The sequence below is a fragment of the Hypomesus nipponensis genome, chromosome 21, assembly GCF_054491055.1.
Source record: "Hypomesus nipponensis isolate SF chromosome 21, ASM5449105v1, whole genome shotgun sequence".
NCBI lineage: Eukaryota > Metazoa > Chordata > Actinopteri > Osmeriformes > Osmeridae > Hypomesus > Hypomesus nipponensis.
The window spans coordinates 1,343,662-1,366,931 of NC_140381.1; the positions used below are offsets into that span (position 1 = coordinate 1,343,662).

The window sequence follows — 23,270 nt, forward strand, 5'->3', positions numbered from 1 at the left end:
TGAATCACAGAGGATCCATCTTCAAATGAATCACTGTAGTACTTTTAACCCAGACAAACAGGCTTCTAACACAACAACCTCTGATGGTGAGTCACACACACACACAATAACTACATGTTATGGTATATGACACCTCAAATAAACACTAGGCCTCTTTCTCTCCCTTCTCTTTCACTCACAGTCTCTGTTCATACCCTTCTCTCTCTCTCCAGAACCTGTCAGGGAACAGTAAAACTACAGTAATCCAGCTGGCTTGTGTCTAATGTTTTCACCTGATAAGAATCTACTCGATACTGTAGAGTTTCGAAGACGCATTCTTAGAAGTGTTAACATTTAAAACCATGAGACGTCTACAGGTAAAGTCTAAAGGTATCTTCCTCTGGGCCAATAGGGAGGCAGAGACAGGCTCTGTTCTGAGACAGTGGTGGCTGCAGGGCACTAAAGAGGACAGAGAGACTGCCTGCTGTCTGGTCTCTCCACCAACACTTCACTAACATCACTATTATCACCACGTCACCATGACAAACAAACACTTGTTTATTGTATGAAGGAATATGTGTATTGTGTATATATTATTATGTTGTGTCTCTGATGTTAAAGTATGTCTATAACGTGTGTGAAATGTATGCAATAGTAAAGTATATAAGATATATAGTATGTATATTTCGTGTTAAAGATCCTTACCTCGGTTGAGTCCTGGTTGTCTCACCAACTGTCTGACTGTTACTGAGGACAAGGAAATACACCTGATAAAAAGCCACACCAACATGCTTACATATTTGTGTGAGTTTTTTTCCTCTGAGGAGTCACACACCTGTGAAAAACTTGATCATCTAGTTACATGAAGTAAGAGAGTACCTACTGATGATGGATAAGAGAAACAGAGACACAGAGTGCCAAACACACACATACACACAGGTATAACCACAAACACACACCTGCACAGTGCATACACACACATATAAACACACACACGCCTGCACACACACAGGTTGATTATTGTAACACTGGATGTGTTCAGTTGTCAGAGACTCCCTGTGTCACTACAAGGCTAACAGTCAAGAGCTTACCGTTTCACACACACACACACACTCACACTGCACACACACACACACACTCCTCAAAAACACACACAAGCTTGCCAAAGGTACATTTTTAATATAATTTTAATACTTTTCTTAAAAAAGAGAGATGGTTGCCTCCATAAAGGGAACAAGACGGATTGAACCATCTGCAGACTCACCCACATACAAACAAGACGGATCGAACCATCTGCAGACTCACCCACATACAAACAAGACGGATCGAACCATCTGCAGACTCACCCAGATACAAACAAGACGGATCGAACCATCTGCAGACTCACCCAGATACAAACAAGACGGATCGAACCATCTGCAGACTCACCCAGATACAAACAAGGTATTCAAGACGAGGGGGGAAAGAAGAGAGAAAACACACGACAACCAGAATTTGAAAGAGGAGATGAAGGGAAGCGATAAAGATGGGATGATGATGAGGGAAAATAAAGGTGTGAGTAGTAAACCAATATTAGTTTTATATTTTGTTAACATTTTTCTATTTTATTTTATGTTTTTTTTTCTTCTCTTTTGTGAGCAATTGAGCTGCTGTAAAGGGGGGAATCAATACAGTTTTAGTCTCATCTTAGGAGCATAGGTCTGCAGTCCATAGGTCTGCAGTCCATAGGTCTGCAGTCCATAGATCTGCAGTCCATAGATCTGCAGTCCATAGGTCTGCAGTCCATAGGTCTGCAGTCCATAGATCTGCAGTCCATAGGTCTGGAGTCCATAGGTCTGCAGTCCATAGATCTGCAGTCCATAGATCTGCAGTCCATAGATCTGCAGTCCATAGGTCTGCATGTGTGTGTGGGGGGGATTCAGAACATAGAAATAGAATCCTAGAACGGATGTACTCCATTTCGCCACAGCAAGCTGAATTCCTCTTCCTTTCTACTGGTCAAGGGACCCCCCCCCACACTTTCTCCAGCTCTTATCCAATCAAATAATAGCAACGGTGTGCAGGATAAATGATCGTAAAATGAAGAACTTAAAGATAAAAAAATGTATAATTAAATACAATCCATAATACAACCATAACATGAAGTAAAAACATTAAAAGATTTACAGTTCAAAAGCAATGACAGGCAAAAAACAAAACAAAAAGATACGGTCCTGTGAATGAACAGTGATTCTCAACCAATGACAGCATAGACTGTTTGAAGGAAAATATTTGATTGGACAAGGAGGGTGAAGAGGACCAGGAAACTCATTAGTAAGAATTAAATTAAATTACTGAAAAATTCTCAAGTACAAAGTGAAAACACGATTGTTTAAGTCAGTTTAAAAAATGAAACAAATGAATGAATGAACTTTCAGCACTCAATAAATCGGTTTTGGCATTGAGTAAAGAAAGGAAGGCCAGACAATGAGAGAGAAAATGGTCAGACACAAACAAGACAAAAATAAAAAAAAGATAAGTTTAACAGAATCATAATAATTCCCCCCCTCTAAAGTCAATTTTACAAAACTAAAACATAAACAGAGATTCAGAAGAGCCATGCTCTCCACAAAAGACAGAATTCTTTATTCTTTCTTTTCCTTCAGTTTGTTTGTGACATTTCATTGTATAGAATATATATTTATGTATCTGTATATATAATATGTATAATATGCGTTTGTGTTAGATCACAATCTCACAGGAGCACTAAGGCAGGGGCCGCATTCCAATACTAAAACACAGTTGGTTATTCCCTACCGCCTTCCCTTTCTCTCTCTCCCCCTCCCTCCCATTTTCCTTCTCCTCCTTCTTAATGTAGTAGTCAGGGTCAAGGAAAGCTATTTAGCTGGCAAGCTATCAGGTTAGCCGTGTCAGAAGCGCTAGGTAGCTAGCTCACAGCTAACTAACGTTCAAAGCTAACAAGATATGCGGCTATCAAACTGTGTAACTGTCAAGCTATGTTGTTTCCGTGCTCTGTAGCGAATTCGCTAACTGTGTTTAAAACATTATCCGTGTAGGTAGATAGCGAGCTTTTAAGCTAGGAGGCTACAACGCTGTTAAATCTGTGAAGGAGGATGAGGAGGGATGTGTTTCTGAAGTTTTGGAACGCGGCCCATCTCCACTGGGTCCTGAGAAGAAAACCACAAAAAGGGAAAGAAAAAAAAGAAATCTTCCCCCTAGCACACACTCCCCCCCTTGCTCCCCCACCCAACATGTGTGGAGAGAGAGGGGGAGAAGATGAGAGATGAGGGGAAATAATGAGGCTGTCCTTCCTCTGGTTCACTCATTGGTTTGAAACTCCCTCCCTCCTCATCCCTCCCTCCCTCCTCATCCCTCCCTCCCTCCTCATCCCTCCCTCCCTCCTCATCCCTCCCTCCCTCCTCATCCCTCCCTCCCTCCTCATCCCTCCCTCCCTCCTCAGGCTAGTCCAAAAAGAGAACAAGTATTAACAAGCTTCATTAATTCATGATTTTTCTTCCTGCTTCTTCTTCTTTTTCAGTAATTTTCTTAAATTAACCCCCCCCACTTGGTATTTTTCTGTTTTAAAAGACCCCTCCCCCTTTCATGGCTCCTCCCACCTTGTTCGTGAGGAGAAGAGAGTCTGGGACTTGATCAAGTGTCTGATTTCACTCTGTTGCCCTCAGCAACCCCAAATCCGAAACAAGCTTCCACAGAAGTGTAAGACGCTGCAACGTTTCCACGGCTACAGGGGGGAGGAGGTGGGAGGGAGGGGGTGCGTGAGAGAGTGTGTGTATGAATGAGAGTGTGTGTGTGTGTATGCATGAGGGACATCTTGTTGGAAGTTCTCCTCTCGTTGTCCCTCAGAACAGGTTCTCCTCTCGTTGTCCCTCAGAACAGGTTCTCCTCGAAGATGGCCATGAGGTCACTCTGGAAGTTGATGTCTATAGTGTCTGCCATCTGAGCAGGAGAGAGAGGGGGGGGGAGAGAAAGTTGTGTAGTATAGTACGGTGTAGTATAGTATGGCATAGTATAGTGTGGTATAGTGTAGTATAGTGTAGTATAATGCTGTGTAGTATAGTATAGTATGGTGTAGTATAGTATAGTATGGTGTAGTATAGTGTGGTATAGTGTAGTATAATGCTGTGTAGTATAATGTTGTGTAGTATAGTGTGTAGTAGTGTTCCTACCGCCTCCCTCCTCCTCCTCTCCTGTTCTCGTCTCCTAGCCAGCTCCCTCTGCTGGTCGAGGGCGGTCTGTGCAGCTGTGGAGGCTGGGGGCGTGGCCGGGGGCTGTGGGGGCGGAGCCTGTGGGGAGTTGGTGGGCGGGGTTGAGGCAGGTGGCGTGGCAGCCAGGGGAGACTGTTGCTCCGGACGACGGCGGGAGTCCTCCTGAGCCCTGCGGGCCGGCTCCACGGTGTCCTCGTCGTCACGGCTACTGCAGACAAGAAGCAGGAAGTGGCAGTGGGAACGTTCATTATTTTGTTAATTTTTCAACTATCCATCCTCCAGCTCTTAAGCATGCTCCTCTTTCTCTGTCCCTTCTCTCCTCCCCTCTTCTCTCCTCTCTCCTCCTCCCCCCTCCCCTCTCTTCTCTCCTCTTCACCTCACCTCCCCTCTCCTCCCCCCCCCTCCTCACCGTAGTTTCTCCCTGCGGTGGGCCTGGGCTCTCAACAGCTTTTCCCTCTCTTCCTTCTCCCGCGCCGCACGTCTGAACTGCTCAAAGATGTCGGAGGAGGAGCGGAGCAGGGAGGAGGGAGTGGAGGGGGGGCGAAGTAGGGAGGAGGGCGTGGAGGAGGAGCGGATCAGGGAGGAGGGCGTGGAGGGGGAGCGCTGGGCCAGGCTGGCCCACGAACCCATGGTCTGGGGGAGGGAGGAGGAGAGGAGGGAAAAAAATGTTTATAATTGCATTACTCTGCTAGTCTAGATGACACACACACACACACTCTCACACACACCTGTGTTTTCTTGGGGCCGGTGGGAGTTCTCGGTTCCTGCTTCAGCTCCTGCTGAGAAGGAGGCGGAGCCAGGGAGTCAGGGACGCGGAGCCCGGGACGAGAACCATCTAATGGCTTCACATCTGATCCTGGAGAAACAATGTCATTGGTTGGTAAAACTTTAAGAGAGAAAACATGGAAAGAGAGAGGAGATGAACAAAAGTAAAAGTAGAGGAAGAACAGATAGATAGTGAAAATGGAGAGTGTGTTACTTCTGTGTGTGTACTTACTGTGTGTGTGTTTGCTGTCGGAGGGTTTGTTTAAGTCTTGGCAAGGGGCGGGGCTAAAGGGAGAAGGGGAGGGGCTAAAGGGGGAGGGGGGCTTTTCTTCCTTCACACCCATCAGGGGGGGCCTCTGGTCCTGCTCAACAAACACACACACACACAAAGGTAATAGCAGTAAAAAATAGGTACACACACACACCCGAGTTCACAAATGAAATGTTTTTAAATAGGCACAAACATTTTCACTACACACGCTAACATTCGTTGTTGTCACACACTAGAGCCCGACCGATTTATCGGCGGGGCGATATATTATCGGCCGATATTAGGTATTTTCCAAACTATCGGTATCGGCATAAAAAATTTGCTGGTTCGATTTCCGGATGGTCAAATGACGCTCTATCACACACACACACAACTCACAGGCTTCTTGGACAGAGAGGGAGAGTGCTGTCCTATTGGATGGTATGGAGGAATCTGGGGGGAATGCATCATCAGGGGGGAGGGACTTCCCCTCAGGGGACCTATCAGAGACAGCAGAGAGTTGCATTGGTCGGTTTAACAGGACAGAAATAGAAAGGACAGAAATAGAAAAGGGGATTGGTGTGTTACCTGAAGCAAAAGACTCCATCTTGTTGCTAGGCGACGGCTGCTGCTGCTGCTTTAGCTGTTGTTGTTGTATCTGCTGTAGTTTCTGCTGCAACGCTGCCCCCTTCTGTCCCAGCAACGAGGGGTGCGTGTGTGCGAGAGATGGGTGTGTGTGTGCGAGCGAGTGTGTGTGTGTGAGCGAGTGTGTAAACTCCAGCTGCTCTTCGTGTGTCGGCCTCGCGAGGGGCACACCGGACATTGCCGTGGTTACTGCTGCCGCCTGCATCAGCTGGGAGTGAGTGACAGGCGGGTGTGTGTGAGTGTGTATGCGTGTGTGTGGCTGTGTGTGTGTCGCGGAGGGGCGTGTCTGCGGGCACATCTCAACCTGGCTCGCAGTCAGTGAGGGAGGGGGCGGAGTCTCTGAGTTTGTGGGCGTCGGCTCCTCGTCGTCCTCCAATAGGGCCTGAGGGGGCTGGGCAGAAAGGGTTCCCAGAATGCCGTGCGGTGTGGGGGAGGGGACGCGGGGTCGAGGGGGTGGTTGTGGGAGGGGGGCGGAGGAGGTGGGGGGAGGCTGGGGGAGGAAGAGGGGGCCATAGGAGGAGGGGGGAGGCTGGGGGAGGAAGAGGGGGCCAGAGGAGGAGGGGGGAGGCTGGGGGAGGAAGAGGGGGCCAGAGGAGGAGGGGGGAGGCTGGGGGAGGAAGAGGGGGCCAGAGGAGGTGGGGGGAGGCTGGGGGAGGAAGAGGGGGCCAGAGGAGGAGGGGGGAGGCTGGGGGAGGAAGAGGGGGCCAGAGGAGGAGGGGGGGGGCTGGACGGGTTTAGGGGGGAGGGCTGCTGCTCTGTTGCTAGGGCGAGATGGTTGCTGGGGGAGGGCGCTGTGGAGAGCTACAGTGTGCGACGAGGGAGGAGAAAACAGGGAGGGGGTGAGGAGGAGAAACAGAGGGGGAGAGGAGGAGAAACAGAGGGGGAGAGGAGGAGAAACAGGGAGGGGGAGGAGGAGAAACAGGGAGGGTGAGGAGAAACAGGGAGGGGGAGGAGGAGAACCAGGGAGGGGGAGGAGGAGAAAACAGGGAGGGGGTGAGGAGGAGAAACAGAGGGGGAGAGGAGGAGAAACAGAGGGGGGGTGAGGAGGAGAAACAGAGGGGGAGAGGAGGAGAAACAGAGGGGGGGTGAGGAGGAGAAACAGAGGGGGAGAGGAGGAGAAACAGAGGGGGGGTGAGGAGGAGAACCAGGGAGGGTGAGGAGGAGAAAGAGGGAGGGGGTGAGGAGGAGAAAGAGGGAGGGGGTGAGGAGGAGAAACGGGGAGTGGTGAGGAGGAGAAACAGGAAGGGGGAGAGGAGCAGAAAACAGGGAGGGGGAGAAGAGGAGAAACAGGGAGGGAAAAAGGTTTTGGATTACAAAAAGTAACTTTTAACCTATCAGAGAGCTCACACGAAACAAGTAGGTGTGTCCATACCTGGAGAGGGGTTGAGGAAGGGGTGTGTCTCACTTCCAGAGTTGAGGTGGGTGGGATTGTTGCCAACGGCGACCGCCTCTGCATTATTGTGGGGGGGTTCGGAGATGGGCCCGGCCTGGGGCAGTGGGGGGGGCAGGAAGTGACCCAGGGGATCAAAGGTGTCGTCCAGGGAGGGGGAGTTGGGGCCTGGGGCAGGTGGAGCCAGGGGCTGGGTGGGGGCAGGGACGCTGGGGGGGTGCTGGGGGAGGGGCCTCCGAGGGGGAGGAGCCTGCTTCCTCTGTTTGGGAACCAACCCTGGAGAGAGGAGGGGGAAGGGTTAGGAGAGGGGGGAGAGAGTGTGTGTGTGTCAGGTGTGTGTGTGTGTGTGTGTACCTTTCTCGGGCTCATCCTCGCTGTCAGAGGAAGATTCGCTGCTGCCTGATGAAGATCCAGTCTTCATCTTCATCACACTGGTCACCTCCAAAGCCTTCTCTGCTGCAACACACACACACCTTTGAACACCCAGTGCTAACTTGCATCTTAAAAAAAGCTCTTAAAAGCTCTTTCTTGGAAGTCGCTTTGGATAAAAGCGTCTGTTAAATGAATATATGTAAATTAACTAAAGAAATGCATTAGACTCACACCCCCTCCACACACGTCTCTCTGTCACTCTGTCACTCTGTCACTCTGTCACTCTGTCACTCTGTCACTCTCTCTCACACACACACACACACACACACACACACACACACCCCCCTCACCAGGTCTGCTCTTCCTGCGGAGGCTGGTGAACACGTATCTCTCTAGCTCTCTCAGCGTGGACGGCTTGAGCGTCTCAAAGTCGATCTCGATCTCGTCCGGGTTGGAGTTTTTCAACGCCGGCTCGCGTGATTGGATGATGTGGACGACGCGGCCCAGCTTGTCGCCAGGCAGCTTATTTATGTCCAGGCTCAGCTGACGCTTCTCCTCGTACGACATTGGCTTAGACCGGTCGGCCCCGCCCACAAACACGCCTGGAGGGAGGAGATTGGACGAGTTTGGAAAGAAGAGATAAGAACCCACACACATACACACACGGGTCCTAACACACACACACACACACACACACACACACCTGTGTGGTCCTCAGACCCAGAGGGGTTGAGAGGGGTGGAGCCAGACTGAAGTGCGTTGCCAGGGCGACTGTTCTTCACCACTCCTTCCTTCTTACTGTGGGGGAGAAGGGGGGGGGGGAAGAAAGGAGAGAGATTGCAAGAGCTGAATTGTAAGATACTCAGAGTTTGCAGCAAACACTCTCACACCTACACACACACATTTAGTCATTTAGCACACACACCTACACACACACACCTACACACACACACACACACACCTACACACACACACGAGTGACCTCACCTGGGTTTCTTGACCTTCTTGGGCGTGACTGGGTCCTTGGTGATTCTGCTCTTCCTGGTTGGCTGGAGCAGGACAGGGGGCGGGGTCACTTCCACAGGCTCCTCCCCTCCTGGCTTCTTCTTCTTATCTTTCTTCTTCTCCTTCTTGTCTCTGTCTCTCCTCTTGAGGGCCGGAGGCTGGGACAGGGCAGCCAGCTGCTCATGCACCGCCTTCAGCTGCAACACACACACAGGTACATAACACACACACACACACACACAGGTACATAACACACACACAGGTACATAACACACACACACACAGGTACATAACACACACACAGGTACATCACACACACACACACAGGTACATAACACACACACACACACACAGGTACATAACACACACACAGGTACATAACACACACACACACACACAGGTACATAACACACAGGTACATAACACACACGTACATAACACACACACACACACATACCAAGGTGCTCCCCAGCTCACCTGTTCCTGCAGTTCAGCCAATCGCTGAGTCCGCTCGTGTTCCGAGTCGCCGGCCGACGATTCCGATCCCGAGGGAGATGAACAAGAGGAGGAGGGCCCTATGGTGGGAGGGGCCTGTCTGGTGGGAGGGGCCTGTCTGGTGGGAGGGGCCTGTCTGGTGGAGGGTGCTGGTTGGTGGAGGCTGGGCGAGGAGGCGGGCATAGGGGCGGGCTCCTCCGGATCTTCTGGCATCTTGGCGAATCGCATCTCGAACACATCCTGTCAGGGTCAGGGGTTAGAGTAGTCACATCCTGTCAGGGGTCAGAGTAGTCACATCCTGTCAGGGGTCAGGGGTCAGAGTAGTCACATCCTGTCAGGGTCAGGGGTCAGAGTAGTCACATCCTGTCAGGGGTCAGGGGTCAGAGTAGTCACATCCTGTCAGGGTCAGGGGTCAGAGTAGTCACATCCTGTCAGGGTCAGGGGTCAGAGTAGTCACATCCTGTCAGGGTCAGGGGTCAGAGTAGTCACATCCTGTCAGGGGTCAGGGGTCAGAGTAGTCACATCCTGTCAGGGGTCAGGGGTCAGAGTAGTCACATCCTGTCAGGTCAGGGGTCAGAGTAGTCACATCCTGTCAGGGGTCAGAGTAGTCACATCCTGTCAGGGTCAGGGGTCAGAGTAGTCACATCCTGTCAGGGGTCAGGGGTCAGAGTAGTGGGTGTGTGTGTTATGTACCTGTGTGTCTGTATGTGTGTGTGTGTACCTGCAGCTTGCGTGCCATGGCGACCACATCGTGGTCAGGAGGGTTGTACTTGTAGCAGTTGGAGAACATCATCCTGACATCTGACGCAAACTCATGAGCATCCCTGTACGCCCTGCTGTCCATCTTAACCTGGACACACACACACACACCATGAGCATCCCTGTACGCCCTGCTGTCAATCTTAACCTGGACACACACACACACACACACACACACCATGAGCATCCCTGTATGCCCTGCTGTCCATCTTAACCTGGACACACACACACACACACCAGGTGAATGGTATTCCTATTACGAGTACTGTCCAGCACTGATGACTTCATCACTACTTCATACTTGCCTGAGGACCACATCTCACCCCTAAATGACCTCACCCGCCCCCGTCAACCACTGATGACATCACCACCCCCTGTCCCTCTCTGATGACCTCACCTTGATGGTGCTGAGGTCCATGGGGTGTTTGATGATGTCGTGGTAGTCATGGAGACCCAGGGCCTCAGCGTCCACAGGCTTGTAGAAGGGCCAGGCGTAGGCCGTGTGCTTCTGAGACAGCATCTCCCTCAGCAGCCCCGCACAGCCCCCCACTGGAGGGGAGGGAGGGGTACAGCACACGCTCTGCTCAGTACATGCACCTCGCTTTCACACACACACACAGAAAGACACTCCATCACTCCTCACCTCATTCCCCTCACACACACACACACACACACACACCACCCCCACCTCCGTGCTGGGAGTCCGGCTGGGCGGAGTCCTGTCTGGGCTGCTTAGACGCACGGCTGCTCTCTCGCCGGGGGCGGGGCTCCGTTGCCAGGGGAGATGACTCGCTGAGCTGGTCGTTGGCAGTGGGCGTGGTCGTGTCCGCCTTCCTCTTCTGGCTCTTCCTCTGCTGCAGGGGTCAGAGGGTCAGGGGGTCACGGAAGGAAAACTACTGCTACTACAGCGGTAGACCCTCTTCCTCCTCTTCAGGCCGCCCTCCCTCCTCCTCCTCCTCTTCAGGCCTCCCGCCATCCTCCTCCTCCTCCTCCCCATCCTCCTCAGGCCGCCCGCCCGCCTCCTCCTCCTCCTCCTCCTCCCCATCCTTTACTAACCCCTTTTCCCTCCTCTGCCCCATCTCATCCCTCCATTCTCCACCCTTCTCCCCCCCACCACTCCTCCCAGGTGGACTCACCTTGGCGGGGGGTGCGGTACTGTGAGGGGGTGCCCCAGGGCGGAGGCCAGGGTGGGGGGGCACGGCGGTCAGGCCATGGCCCAGGGGGTCCAGAGAGCTGAGGGGGAATGGGGGGCCAAGCTGGGGGGCGTGGGAGGGCGGGGTCGGGGGGACACGGGGGAGGAGGGTGGACTGGGGTGGCATGGCCAGGGGAAGGCTGGGGGGGCCCTGGGAGGGGAGGGAGAGGGGGGGACGGGAGTGGGGGGTGGTGGAGGGGGAGGAGGAGTCTTGGCCTGAGTCTGATTTAGAGATGAGACCTGGGAGGGTGGGAGGAGGAGGAGGAGAGAGGGATAGGTAAGGGGGAGAGAGATAGAGAGAGGGATAGGTAAGGGGGAGAGAGATAGAGAGAGGGATAGGTAAGGGGGAGAGAGATAGAGGGAGGGATAGGTAAGGGGGGGAGGAGGAGAGAGGGAGGGATAGGTAAGGGGGAGAGAGATAGAGAGAGGGATAGGTAAGGGGGAGAGAGATAGAGAGGGGGATAGGTAAGGGGGAGAGAGATAGAGAGAGGGATAGGTAAGGGGGAGAGAGATAGAGGGAGGGATAGGTAAGGGGGGGAGGAGGAGAGAAGGATAGGTAAGGGGGGGGAGGAGGAGAGAGGGATAGGTAAATGGGGAGGGATAGAGAGGGGGATAGGTAAGGAGATAGAGAGAAGAAACAGAGAGGAGGAGAGTAGAGAGAGTTAGGAACCGTGTTGGTGGCTCTGAGACAGCGTGTATGGTGAGGTCTCCATCCCATAAACCCACACCTGAGTCTCGCCGGCTGCCACGGCGACCCTTGGTAACCACGGCAATCTCTGTTTCCTCCTGGGGCATCTCTGTGATCTTCTGCAGGAACATCTTCTCCAGAGCCTCCGCCATCAGCACTATGTCATCCCCGGGCTACACACACACACACACACAGCGGGATGAAAGCCCCAAACTACTCTTGAAATGTGTGTGTGCACAAGTGTGGGTGTGTGTGTGTGTGTGTGTACCTTGTTGTAGATGTAGCAGTTGGTGAACATGGTGTTGAAGTCCTGGATGCACTCCTGGGCGTTCCAGTAGTAGCTGTTCTCCAGACGCTTCTTGATGGTGCCCAGGTCCATGGGCTGCTTGATGATCTTATAGTAGTCCTGGGAGGGAGGGGGGTTGTGGGACATGGGGAGGGAGCGGGGGGTGGAGACAAGGAAGGAAGCCTGAGACACGCACACACACACAGAGTACAAACACACACGCACAGGCACACACACACACACACACAGTACGTACACAGGCATAGTACGTACATACACACACACACACACACACACACAGTACGTACCGGCAAGTTGAGTCTGATGGCGTCTACAGGAGCCTGGAAGGGCCAAGCAAACTGGTGCTTCCACAGGGTCTTCAAGAGCACCTTCAGGAGGTACTGCAACACAGACACAGAATCACCTAGCAACACTGGATCACATCCCACCTAGCAACACTGGACAACACACCACCAGAAGCTGATTGGTCCCCCAAATCACCCCCATACCTGTAGCTGATTGGTCTGCCGTTTGGGTCGCGAAGGGTTCCATGTCTCGGGAGGGGGGTGGTTGAAATAGAGGGGGGGCGGGGCCAGGGGCGGACCCTGGCTACTGCCCGCCTCCAGGCCGTCTCCCATAGCAACAGCAACAGCAGTAGAAAGGGGAGGGGGGAGTCCCAGTCAGACGGTACGACCCTGGGGGGGCGGGGGGGGGTCACCTTCAGGCCATCATACCTCTCACTGGGCTCTCTGGGGAGGAAGATCAGCATCATCATCATCATCCTCCTCCTCCTCATCATGACTAGAGTATGTTGAGATGTTGCATTAGTCCTTACGTCGTTTATACACACATCCTTGTCTCCCCCTTCCTCTACCCTTCTCCATCTGTGAGGCTGTATGTGTGTGTAGGCTGCATGTGTGCGTGTGACGTCTGTTAAAGGGGACTTACATCTCTGCCTGCAGTTAGTTAACGTGCGTCTAGTCATGGGGAAGGGGCATCTCTGCTGGAGGTAGTCAGGCAAGATGGACTTGTCTTGGATTGAGAGATAGGGGAATGGATGTTACCTGACACTGTAGATATTCCCTTGAGAAAGCTGGGAGATATTTCAGAGGAGGGAGAGAGTGAGAGAGAGACGTTCTGATAAAAACGCTTAAAGAACTGATCGTACACACTCACGAGTCTAACACACACTCGCCAGAGAAACACAAAACTATAGATGACTGCGTGTTGCCAAGAATGAACAAAAAAACATTTAGTTAATACGGCTAAGAAACGAGAAGGAATACCAGTGTCCTGGATTATTGACCCAATAGGCCGAGTAAACAGTCAAAATGGCGCAATTCGTTCCCAGACAAGCTATAAGACAACCACACAGAACGCAATGCTTTAAAAAAAGCAGTGTGTATTTTATTATGGTTGGGGGAATGTTTACTGAATGGCACCATGGCAGCGACACACCCGCTATCTAGGTTAACTGTGTCAGCAAAAACACTGACAGCTACGTACGTACACGCTGTTTAGGAATACTAACTTGGACAATGCCGTTATTCTGAGACCTACGTCGTATTTCACACGTGCTTTGAGCGCCGTGCTTTTTGAGCGCCGTACTGCGTAAGCTACGTATCAGAAAATGCGTTAAGTCTGTCACGAATACGGCCTACGAGGCTACAAACAAACAGCCTAGCTAGTTAACGACTAGCCTGCTGCCGTCCCGCGACTAGCATGCGCAGTGACAACAGGGAGTGCCCTCTGCTCCTTAAAATGCCCCTTACTTCATCATAAAGTCACATACAAAATAAAAAACGTACACCGTGTGCAGTGGACTCAAAGCTAGACAACGTAAAGACAACGTAGAGAATCTTCCCGTGCGTCCGCACCGGTGACAGGCCTGCGAAGAGACAGCTCGTGCCTCGATGCCAAAGCTCGCTGACAGCAGGTGAAATACGTCACCGAGACCGGTTCCAATAGTTTTACTAGACTCCCGGGTTTGTATGTTTTCGCCTGCCGTACCAATATCGCCCCAAAGTGACCCCAAAACGCCTTTGATTACCTTCCTCGTCAGATGTCAGCGCGCGCAGATCTTCCTCAACCTGAATCCAGAACAAACAGCCCCGTTCGACGTCGATGACGTAAGACGCAGGGCAGTTGAACGTCGGTTCATCGAATGTCACCTCTCGCTATGAAAACCCTTCCACGTTATATAAAAAAACTAAACAAAAAGAAATGTATACATTCACACAGTCCACTTTTTTGATTTTCATCAACTATTATTTTCTACTATTATTTTACTTTGTATGAGGATACACTGAGTTCAATTAGGCAATTTCTGTATCAAATGTAACACTTTGGTATTTCTTTAAAAAAATCGTATGTTTTGTTATTAAAAAAATAATAATATTCGATCTGGAAATTTCATTCAGCGTTTATATTTATGTGGTTTTACTGTAAGAAACAAAGTTGTCGATATCTTTGAGGGCTCAGGGTAAAGATTGATTTTACTTGACCTAGTATACTAGATAATTAAGCATTAGTCCGCGAGAGGGCGACATTCACCACCCTCTCTTCGGAGGCATGTTTGAGTCCGACGGGGGGCCAAGTGACAGCGAGCTAGCAGTGCAACTGGCCCCAGCTTGGTCTGCTCAAGAACCACCTCTGAATAAGAAATGTTCCATGACGAAAACTTGAAGCAAACAAACCAAGCCAACAATAAACTGTTATAAAGGAGTTATAAATGTTTATTTCAATCAACCCAAAAAAGGAAAACAAAAACACAAGCACTTTAAAAAAAAGACAAAGTCAATAAACCCCCAAAACAGAAAACACAAAACAACATCTCATGATTCAGTCCCTTTGACTGAGTCAGAGTGTTGGTGCTGTATCATTATCATGTACACGGCCCCTGGCCACAGCCCTGCCCCTGGCCAAGACTACCACAAAGGCACAACATGAACTCAGAAACACAGAGAAAACTAGCCATGTATAACCATTTACTGTTAAGAGGGTTTTGTTTGAGAAAGTTTTGGAGAGAAGGGGTGGGGAGGTGCGATGTTTATGAATTAATCTGATTGGCTGATGCGTGAACTGGGGTTGGCCAGGGGGGCTGTGATTGGTCCAGAGTGAGGTTGGGAGGAGAGAACTACTCTATGACTACGACTCCATTGGAATCTTCCTCCTGCAACAACTCCTCCTCATCCCCCAGAACTGCCTCAATCCCTTCCTCCTCTCCATCATCTCTTCCTCCCTCCACCTCTCCTTCTACTCCATCTATCTCCTCATCCACCAAGAACGCCTCCTCATCCCCAACTTCGAACCCTTCCTCCTCCTCCTCCTCCTCTTCCAGTCCTGCCTCCCCCTCTCCTCCTCCTCGCAGCTCCTTCTCCCCCTCTCCTCGCTGCTCCTCGGGTCTCTTCTCCTCCTCCCCCCCCTCTCCTCGCTGCTCCTTCTCCCCCTCTCCCTGCTGCTCCTCAGGTCTCTTCTCATCCACCTCCTCTCCTCCTTCCGCCACCTCCACTCCCTCTTCTTCCTCCATCTTCTCCTCTTCCTTGTTCCCATCAGCTTCAGCGGCAGTCTGTCCCGCCTCCGGCCCCGCCCCCTCCAAATCTGTCCCCACCTCCTCTGTATCTGGCCCCACCCCCTCCGAACATGGCCCCTCTCCCTCCGGCCCCGCCCCCTCCTGCCCCGCCCCTTCCACTCCTGTCTCGGTCTCCGACTGCATCTCGTTGGCCAGCTCCGCCTCGGCCACCTCCATGGCCAAGGAGTCCTCGGGGTCCTGGTCGTCGTGGTTACCAGTGAAAGGGTTCTCACCCTGCAGGAGAAGAGAGGACTGAGCGTGTGTGTACCTGGAGGTAGGCAGCTCTCCAGCTTGTTAGAGACGTGGTGTGTGTGTCTATGGAGTGTGTGTGTGTGTATGGAGTGTGTGTGTGTGTACCTTGAGGTAGCTCTCCAGCTTCTTGCCGATGACCTTGTGGTTGAGGATGCTGCGGGCCACTGACAGACTGGCTCTCTTGGACTGTTCCATCATGCCCTGGGGTCAGAGGTCACACCACAAGAGGGGTCACCACACACACTCCAACCAAACGCACTCAACGCGTGGCGTGTGTGATGGTGAGTGTGTACCTTGCGGTTGTAGTTGTGGTCGGGGGACTTGAGGTGTTTCTGGATGAGGTGGTGCTGCATGGGGATGAACAGATCACAGGCTGCACAGTGGGCCGCCTCCACCTTCCTCATGAAGTGCTCCATGCCTAGCTCTGCAGGAGAGAAGGGTTACACACACAGCCCTCCATGCCTAGCTCTGCAGGAGAGAAGGGTTACACACACAGCCCTCCATGCCCCGCTCTGCAGGAGAGAAGGGTTACACACACAGCCCTCCATGCCCCGCTCTGCAGGAGGAGGTTCCCCTGTACGTACCCCTGGTGAGGTCCTGCTCTCGGTACACCTGACACACGGCAGCACTGTGGTTCTCCATCTGACTGGTCCTCTGCTCCGTCTTCTGGTACTTGTTCATGAGGTACTCCTGTCACACACACGTTACAGAGAGCGAGCAGGTCAGCGTGGAACCTGTGTGTGTGTGTGTGTCTCTGTGTGTGTGTGTGTGTGTGTCTCTGTGTACCTGGAGGAAGTCTGTGGTGGGCTTGGTCAGCTGGTTGGACAGGAACTTGAAGTGCTCCTTGTGGAAGCGGCTCTCTAGATGGGCAGCCATGTCTTCCTTGTAGAAGGAGCGGAACTTACACACCGAACACGCGAACATCACCCTGCAACCAATCACACACAGTGTCACTGGGAGCACGGCCAATCAGAGCCTGGCAAGTTGGGAGGTGAGGTGGGTAGAGGGAAGTTGGAGTGGTACGAGGACAGAGGAAGAGAGCAGGAGGAGGTGGGGCGGGGTGATCCTGACCTCTGAGTGTTAAGCTTGACCCCTGACCTTTCCAGGAAGCCCCTCCTCTTCCTGAGCTTGGGGGTCTTGTCCTGGGCGGGGGGCGTGGCCTGGGCAGGGGGCGTGGCCTGAGCAGGGGGCGTGGACTGCAGCTTCTTCTTCATCTGGGAGATCTCTTCCTGCATGCTGAGGGCTAAAGGGGAGAAAGACACCCAGAGTGAGAGTGAGAGTGAGAGTGAGAGTGAGAGTGAGAGTGAGAGTGAGAGTGAGAGTGAGAGTGAGAGTGAGAGTGAGAGTGAGAGTGAGAGTGAGAGTGAGAGAGAGAGAGAGAGAGAGAGAGAGAGAGAGAGAGGGAGAAAGAGAGAGGAACGATGGAGGGAGTGTAGATCGGTACCTTTGTCTCCATCTGCAGAGGCTCTGCCTTCCTGTAGAAACACACAGCTGTTAGTCACCACTCACCCCCCCTCCAGGACTCACCCCCCCCCCCCCTCCAGGACTCACCCCCCCTCCAGGACTCACCCCCCCTCCAGGACTCAACCCCCCCTCCAGGACTCAACCCCCCCTCCAGGACTCAACCCCTCTCCTCACCCCCCCCCCAGCAGTAGCTGGCTCTGTACTCACAGCAGATGGGGTCTTGATCTCCTTGGCGTCTCCGTTGTTCGAGGCAGATTCTGCAGATCAGACGAGCAGTTTAGACCCCATGCTCAGGGTGGACATGCATGTGTGTGTGTGTGTGTGTGTGTACCGTGGCTGGGGGCGGGCCCTGCGGCCTCGGTCTTGTTCATCTTGGACTCTGGTTCGTCTGCAGCCGTCAGAGTCTGCTTGCGTTTCTTCTGGCCGTCGCGCTGTGGCCGGGCCTGCTGCTGCTGCTGTGGTGGTGGTGGTGGTGGTGGTGGGGCTGGATGTTGTTGTTGATGTTGTTGCTGGGGGTTGGACACACCATCAACACACACTCCAACGTACACACACACACACACACACAAGCATCCACACACACTCCCTCACACACTATGATCACTCAGCCCACACACACACACACACACACCTAGCATCTACACACACACACACACACACACACTATTTACACACACCATCAACACACACTCATAGTAATGTGGCTGCACCACCCCTTTCTAACATAGGCAAACACCTAGGTAGCAAGCACACACATTAAAAACATGCACTACAGACAGAAGACTCCACATTCTTTCTGACTCACACACAGATGCAATACAGTACAACAGACAACTCTACGCACGCACGCACGCACGCACGCACGCACGCACGCACGCACGCACGCACGCACGCACGCACGCACGCACGCACGCACGCACGCACGCACGCACGCACGCACGCACGCACGCACGCACGCACGCACGCACGCACGCACGCACGCACGCACGCACGCACGCACGCACGCACGCACGCACGCACGCACACACACACACACACACACACACACACACACACACACACACACACACACACACACACACACACACACACACACACACACACACACACACACACACACACACACACACACACACACACACACACACACACACACACACACACACACACACACACACACACACACACACACACACACACACACACACACACACACACACACACACACACACACACACACACACACCATCCCACCTCCGCTCCACACACACCATCCCCACTAAACATACAAACCATTTCTCCACTCTCGACACACCATCTCAACACACACACACACACACACACACCGTATCTCCACTCAACACACACTGGATGCGATCATGGCAGTGCTGTTGCGTTCTACCCCTTAAGAGGTTTGGTATTGATTGACATGTCCTGAAGATGCTTAAACCATGTAACCATCAGTGCCCCTCTGCTGCCACGAGCCCTCGCAGCATCGCTGCAGACATCAGACCACCCACTGAGCTAAAACACAGAACGCCCATTTAGTACAAATTGCTCCCTTATTTAGGACTCCCCCTTTGTAGCGCTGTAACCATTAGCCATCGTAGCGTTAGCATTAGACTGTGTAAAATTACCATCAGCCCGTGTAGCATTAGCGTTAGCTTTGACTGTGTGGGACTGCTAGGGGGTGGGCCGGCAGGTGGGCGGAACACAAAATCAACAACCCAAATTAAACGGATAAAAAGTCGACTAAAATAGGCAGAACACTGTTGGTGAAGGGGGGCTTAAATAGGCAGAACACTGTGTTGATGAAGGGGGGCTTGGGGCTCATTCAGGATGTGGCCCTGAAGCATGTGAACTCAGCTGGCCGAAGGGGAGGAGGGGGCCTTTCATTATGGTGACGTAATGGTCAGACAGGCCGTAGGTCAGGGGTCATTATCGGCAGACAGGCCGTAGGTCTTGTGGCCAGGGCTGTGACCACGCCCCACCAGGGGTGGGGGGGTGGGGGTACTTACTCGGTTGAGGGGTCTCTTCCGGCCACGCTGGCGCCCGGCCCTGGGCCCCCCTCCAAAGTGCCTCCCTGGGAAGTCATGTTGCGGGCCGGGGGGCCCCGGGTGGTGGGCCGCCCCGCCCTCGGAGTACATCCGGTGGGACAGGAGTGACGGGAGCTTCCCTCTGCCCCCTGGGGAGAGGCCGTGAGGGTGGGAGTGACCTCCTCCCCGGCCTCCACCTCCCATGGGAGTCGGGTCGGACCTGCGGCCTCCAAACCCTCCCCCTCCTCCTCCTCGGCCTCCAGGGCCCCCAGGACCTCCTCCCCTCCTGGGGGAGCGTCGGCCTGCTGCTGCCCACCCCCCCGCTCCTCCTCCTCCTCCTCCCAGACTGCTGGAGAAGGGGGAGTCTCTCATGGCCTGTCGCATTTTAGCGACCCCGTAAGAGGAAGGGGAGGGGCTGTCGAAGCCGCCTCCCCCCAGACCGACTCCGCCCCCGACTCCTCCTCCTCCAAAGCCAGACCCCCCTCGCGGGCTCAGCATGTCGCCGCCCCTCCCGTCGCCGTAACCGTAGTTACCGGAGCGGGCGTAGAGATCGCGGGAGGCGAGGGAGGACGGGCGCGAGTCGAAGGACTCGAACTGGTCAAACCTGCGGATGGATGGAGGGAGCAGAGGAAAGAGGGTGAGGGAGGGAGGACACTACCTCCACCTCCTCCTCCCCCCTCCCTCTCTTCAAGCCTAGTTTCTCTCATGCGTATCACGATGAGGTTGTCAACTTGGACCAATACGTGCTTGACAGTCCTGGTGTCATGACCAATCACAGTGCTTAACACTTGTGCCCCTCCCCTACTTGGGATCCAACCCTGGTAAGGGATGATGGGAAATGAAATTATTTACCCTCGATAGTTACTCTAACCCCCCCCGCCCTTTCCCCAACAGGCACTGGGCCTTTACAGAGGGTGGGACAGACAGATCTGGTGGAGAACAGTTGGTCACAGAGAGACAGACAAGAGCTTTGTCCAATAGAAATCCTCTCCTCGCTGAAGAGGGTGGTTACCATTGCATCATACTGGGGGGGAGGGCAGGGGGCGGGGAACCCTGTCGATCTAATTAAAGTAAAAGGTGTGTGTGGGGGGGGGGGGGGGTAGAGTTGACACAGTAATCCCTCCCAGCCAATCACATCATCGACCGCCCAGAGAGAGAGAGTCACCGTGTGGAGGATGAGAGAAATACACAGTGGGTAAATAAAAACAAATAACTAAAAAAATAGGAAAACAGATGTGGAGAGAGATCTACTGCAGGAGAGAGACATCTACTGTAGGGTATAGAGAGACATCTACTGTAGGGTATAGAGAGATTGTAGGGGCAGGTCAGCAGTTCACGCCTCCAGGTATCCACAAGGGGAACTGATCAGCAGATGGGATGGAATGGTTTTTTCACGTAGCAGTTGATCTGCATTCTGCTCCACCACTGAGCTACACCCACCCACCCTGGCTTCAACTACCTAGAGAACCATGACTCTGGTTTGGGGGGGGGGGGGGGGGGGGGTTGTGTGTGTGTGTGTGCGACCAACTAAAGGTTCATCTCCAGAGCCAAAACAAAGACCCCACCCAACCCCACCCTTGTTGCCATGGTATCCCAACCACACCCTTGTTGCCATGGTATCAACTAATCAATTATTACACCCCCCCACCCGTTCCTGTATACAGTCCGACACCACGGACACCAACAGCTAGCACTAGTCAGGATATCAGCTAGCGCTACCAGGATATCAGCTAGCGCTAGCCAGGATATCAGCTAGCCCTAGCCAGTATATCAAATAAAGCTAGCCAGGATATCAGCTAGCCCTAGCCAGTATATCAAATAAAGCTAGCCAGGATATCAGCTAGCCCTAGCCAGTATATCAACTAAAGCTAGCCAGGATATCAGCTAGCGCTAGCCAGGATATCAGCTAGCGCTACCAGGATATCAGCTAGCGCCAGCCAGGATATCAGCTAGCCCTAGCCAGGATATCAGCTAGCCCTAGCCAGGATATCAGCTAGCCCTAGCCAGGATATCAGCTAGCCCTAGCCAGGATATCTTCTCTGACCGTTATGATGCCTCTTCCTGCTGCTTCCTCTAAGCACCCAGCTGGTCGGGGATCCCGAGTGCCCCTCCAGAATATTCTTACCACACCACTACATTCTCTCTAGTGCGTATCAATACTGACTGGTTAGATGGATGGATAAAGGAGGGAGGGATATGAGAGGGAGTGAGGTATAAGGAGGGGGAATAAGGAAGGGGTGGATGAATAGAGGGAAGTTTAGATGAAGTGAGGGGGGGAAGAGGGGGGGAAGAGGGGAGGAGGAGGGTCAGTGGGCTGAGACTTCAGGTAAAGAGAGAAAGGAGGTAAAGGAGGTAAGGGGGGAGAGTTGTCCCTAGGGGTGTAGTGAGGTACTGATCTGGAGGGGTTAACCAGACAGGGCCGTGGGCTTTGTGTGTGTTACCTGTCGCTGCGCCCCCCTCCCTTCATGCCCCCCTCCAGCTGGGTTAGCATGTCCAGGCGCTGGTTGATCTTGGCGATGACCGCGTCCGCGCTGGTCCCTGTAGACGACAGCAAGGAGCTCCCAGAGAGCCCTCGCTTCATGTGCCCCCCACCTCCACCACCCCCGTAGCCCCCTCCGTAGCCCCCCAGCCCCGACATGGGCTCCTTGTAGCCACCTCCTCCACCACCTCCTCCTCCTCCACCACCACCACCTCCATACAGGTCAAAACTGCCTGATCCTGCAAGGAAAGATGGGGGGGGGGGGGATCTAATCAATCTTACACCAGGATAACATGTCTAAACTAAGGCTAAATTGTTGTATTTTCCTTCAATGAACAATTGATTTAATTTCACCTTTATTTATACAGGAAAGGCTCAGATGTAAAATCACTACAGCACTAAGTCAATACATCTCGCAACAACTACAAATAATTTAGAAACAGAATAAGTCGGTGGAGGAAAATAAAATCATGAAAAAAGTACAGTTCTAGGAGTCGGCCACAAAATCAGTTAGCAATGATTTAAAACACCGAACTGAACAAGCTTTTCACCCGTTTCAAACTGATTTGTTTCAAGTTGATGGAGCCGCGTACATAAAACACATTACGTACACAATGTCCTGGGTGGGTCACGGCTAGCTAGCTCACCAGCCATGTACCGCGATAAACGGTGTGGCTTGTCCAAGTCTTAGCTGTGTTCAAACTTAATTACCTCTGTTTCCTGACTGTGCACCTCCTCCGCTGCCGCCTCCACCCCAGCTGGAGTATCCTCCTGTAAGAAAGGCCGTTTAAAGAAAGATTCCAGATGCATACCGATGCAATCAAAAAAGCTAACTCTCAGTAATGAACCGTCAGCTAGCAAGAGGTAGCAAGCTAGGCTAGTAAGCTAACAAAGGATACCCGGTAAGGCTAGCTAGCTACGTTTGCTACTACTGCCTACTTAGCCAGGTAGCGAAGACGTGCTAATAACGTTAACAGACTTTGTTCGTGAGTTACACCCGGTGAATAACGTGATTGATTTATGCTACTGCGATAGTTGATGATTGTAGGTCATTACTAGTGCAAACGACAAGGCAGCCATTTTATTAGTTATCTTGTTGGCCAAAATGAGGTTGCTAATTCTACATACCAATAGAGATGGTTTGCTAGCAGACGACTCCATTTTAACAAGACGGTCTGGTTAGGTATAAGCTCTCCTGGTTTAAAACGTAGTCGCTGAGGTTAGCTACATTAATGCATGTTCGTATAGTACATACCTGAACCGTAGCCACGGCCGTCCATATTTCGGATGATAATTTGTGTCGGTTAGAGATTAGGTGCGAGCTAGCTATAACAACGCAATCTGAAAAAGGATCACACCGGGACTACCGTGGCACGCTGGCTAGTTTTTTGATATGGACACCGAGCAACGCCTTCC

At 52.6% G+C, this 23,270-nt stretch overlaps 2 protein-coding genes across 3 annotated transcripts; both read right to left on the reverse strand.

Annotated features, from left to right (window-relative positions):
* Window positions 1–1,148: 1,148 nt before the first annotated feature.
* LOC146237279 (bromodomain-containing protein 4-like) lies at window positions 1,149–14,176 on the reverse strand. Its single transcript, XM_084685259.1, has 24 exons — window positions 14,103–14,176; window positions 13,001–13,145; window positions 12,562–12,801; window positions 12,361–12,453; window positions 12,035–12,172; window positions 11,807–11,939; window positions 11,023–11,318; window positions 10,575–10,740; window positions 10,284–10,435; window positions 9,849–9,977; window positions 9,110–9,367; window positions 8,615–8,829; window positions 8,331–8,425; window positions 7,978–8,229; window positions 7,610–7,711; window positions 7,238–7,531; window positions 6,573–6,666; window positions 5,809–6,377; window positions 5,620–5,720; window positions 5,203–5,332; window positions 4,934–5,061; window positions 4,615–4,838; window positions 4,167–4,413; window positions 1,149–3,936 (listed from the first exon to the last, which is right to left on the reverse strand). Exons 3-24 carry the CDS (start codon window positions 12,688–12,690, stop codon window positions 3,868–3,870), a joined length of 4,014 nt encoding a protein of 1,337 aa, XP_084541385.1. The 5' UTR covers window positions 12,691–12,801; window positions 13,001–13,145; window positions 14,103–14,176; the 3' UTR covers window positions 1,149–3,867.
* A 588-nt stretch (window positions 14,177–14,764) lies between these two features.
* Window positions 14,765–22,028, reverse strand: akap8l (A kinase (PRKA) anchor protein 8-like). Of its 2 annotated transcripts, none has more exons than XM_084685165.1 (11): window positions 21,817–22,028; window positions 19,358–19,979; window positions 17,671–17,848; window positions 17,547–17,596; window positions 17,320–17,350; window positions 16,974–17,118; window positions 16,662–16,803; window positions 16,460–16,565; window positions 16,169–16,299; window positions 15,981–16,076; window positions 14,765–15,857 (listed from the first exon to the last, which is right to left on the reverse strand). In XM_084685165.1, the coding sequence occupies exons 1-11, from the start codon at window positions 22,011–22,013 to the stop codon at window positions 15,189–15,191; spliced, it is 2,367 nt and encodes a 788-aa protein (XP_084541291.1). In that variant the 5' UTR covers window positions 22,014–22,028; the 3' UTR covers window positions 14,765–15,188. The 2 variants fall into 2 exon arrangements, with proteins under 2 accessions (XP_084541291.1, XP_084541290.1); XM_084685164.1 differs by having other exon boundaries at window positions 16,947–17,118.
* Between the last annotated feature and the right edge of the window lie 1,242 nt (window positions 22,029–23,270).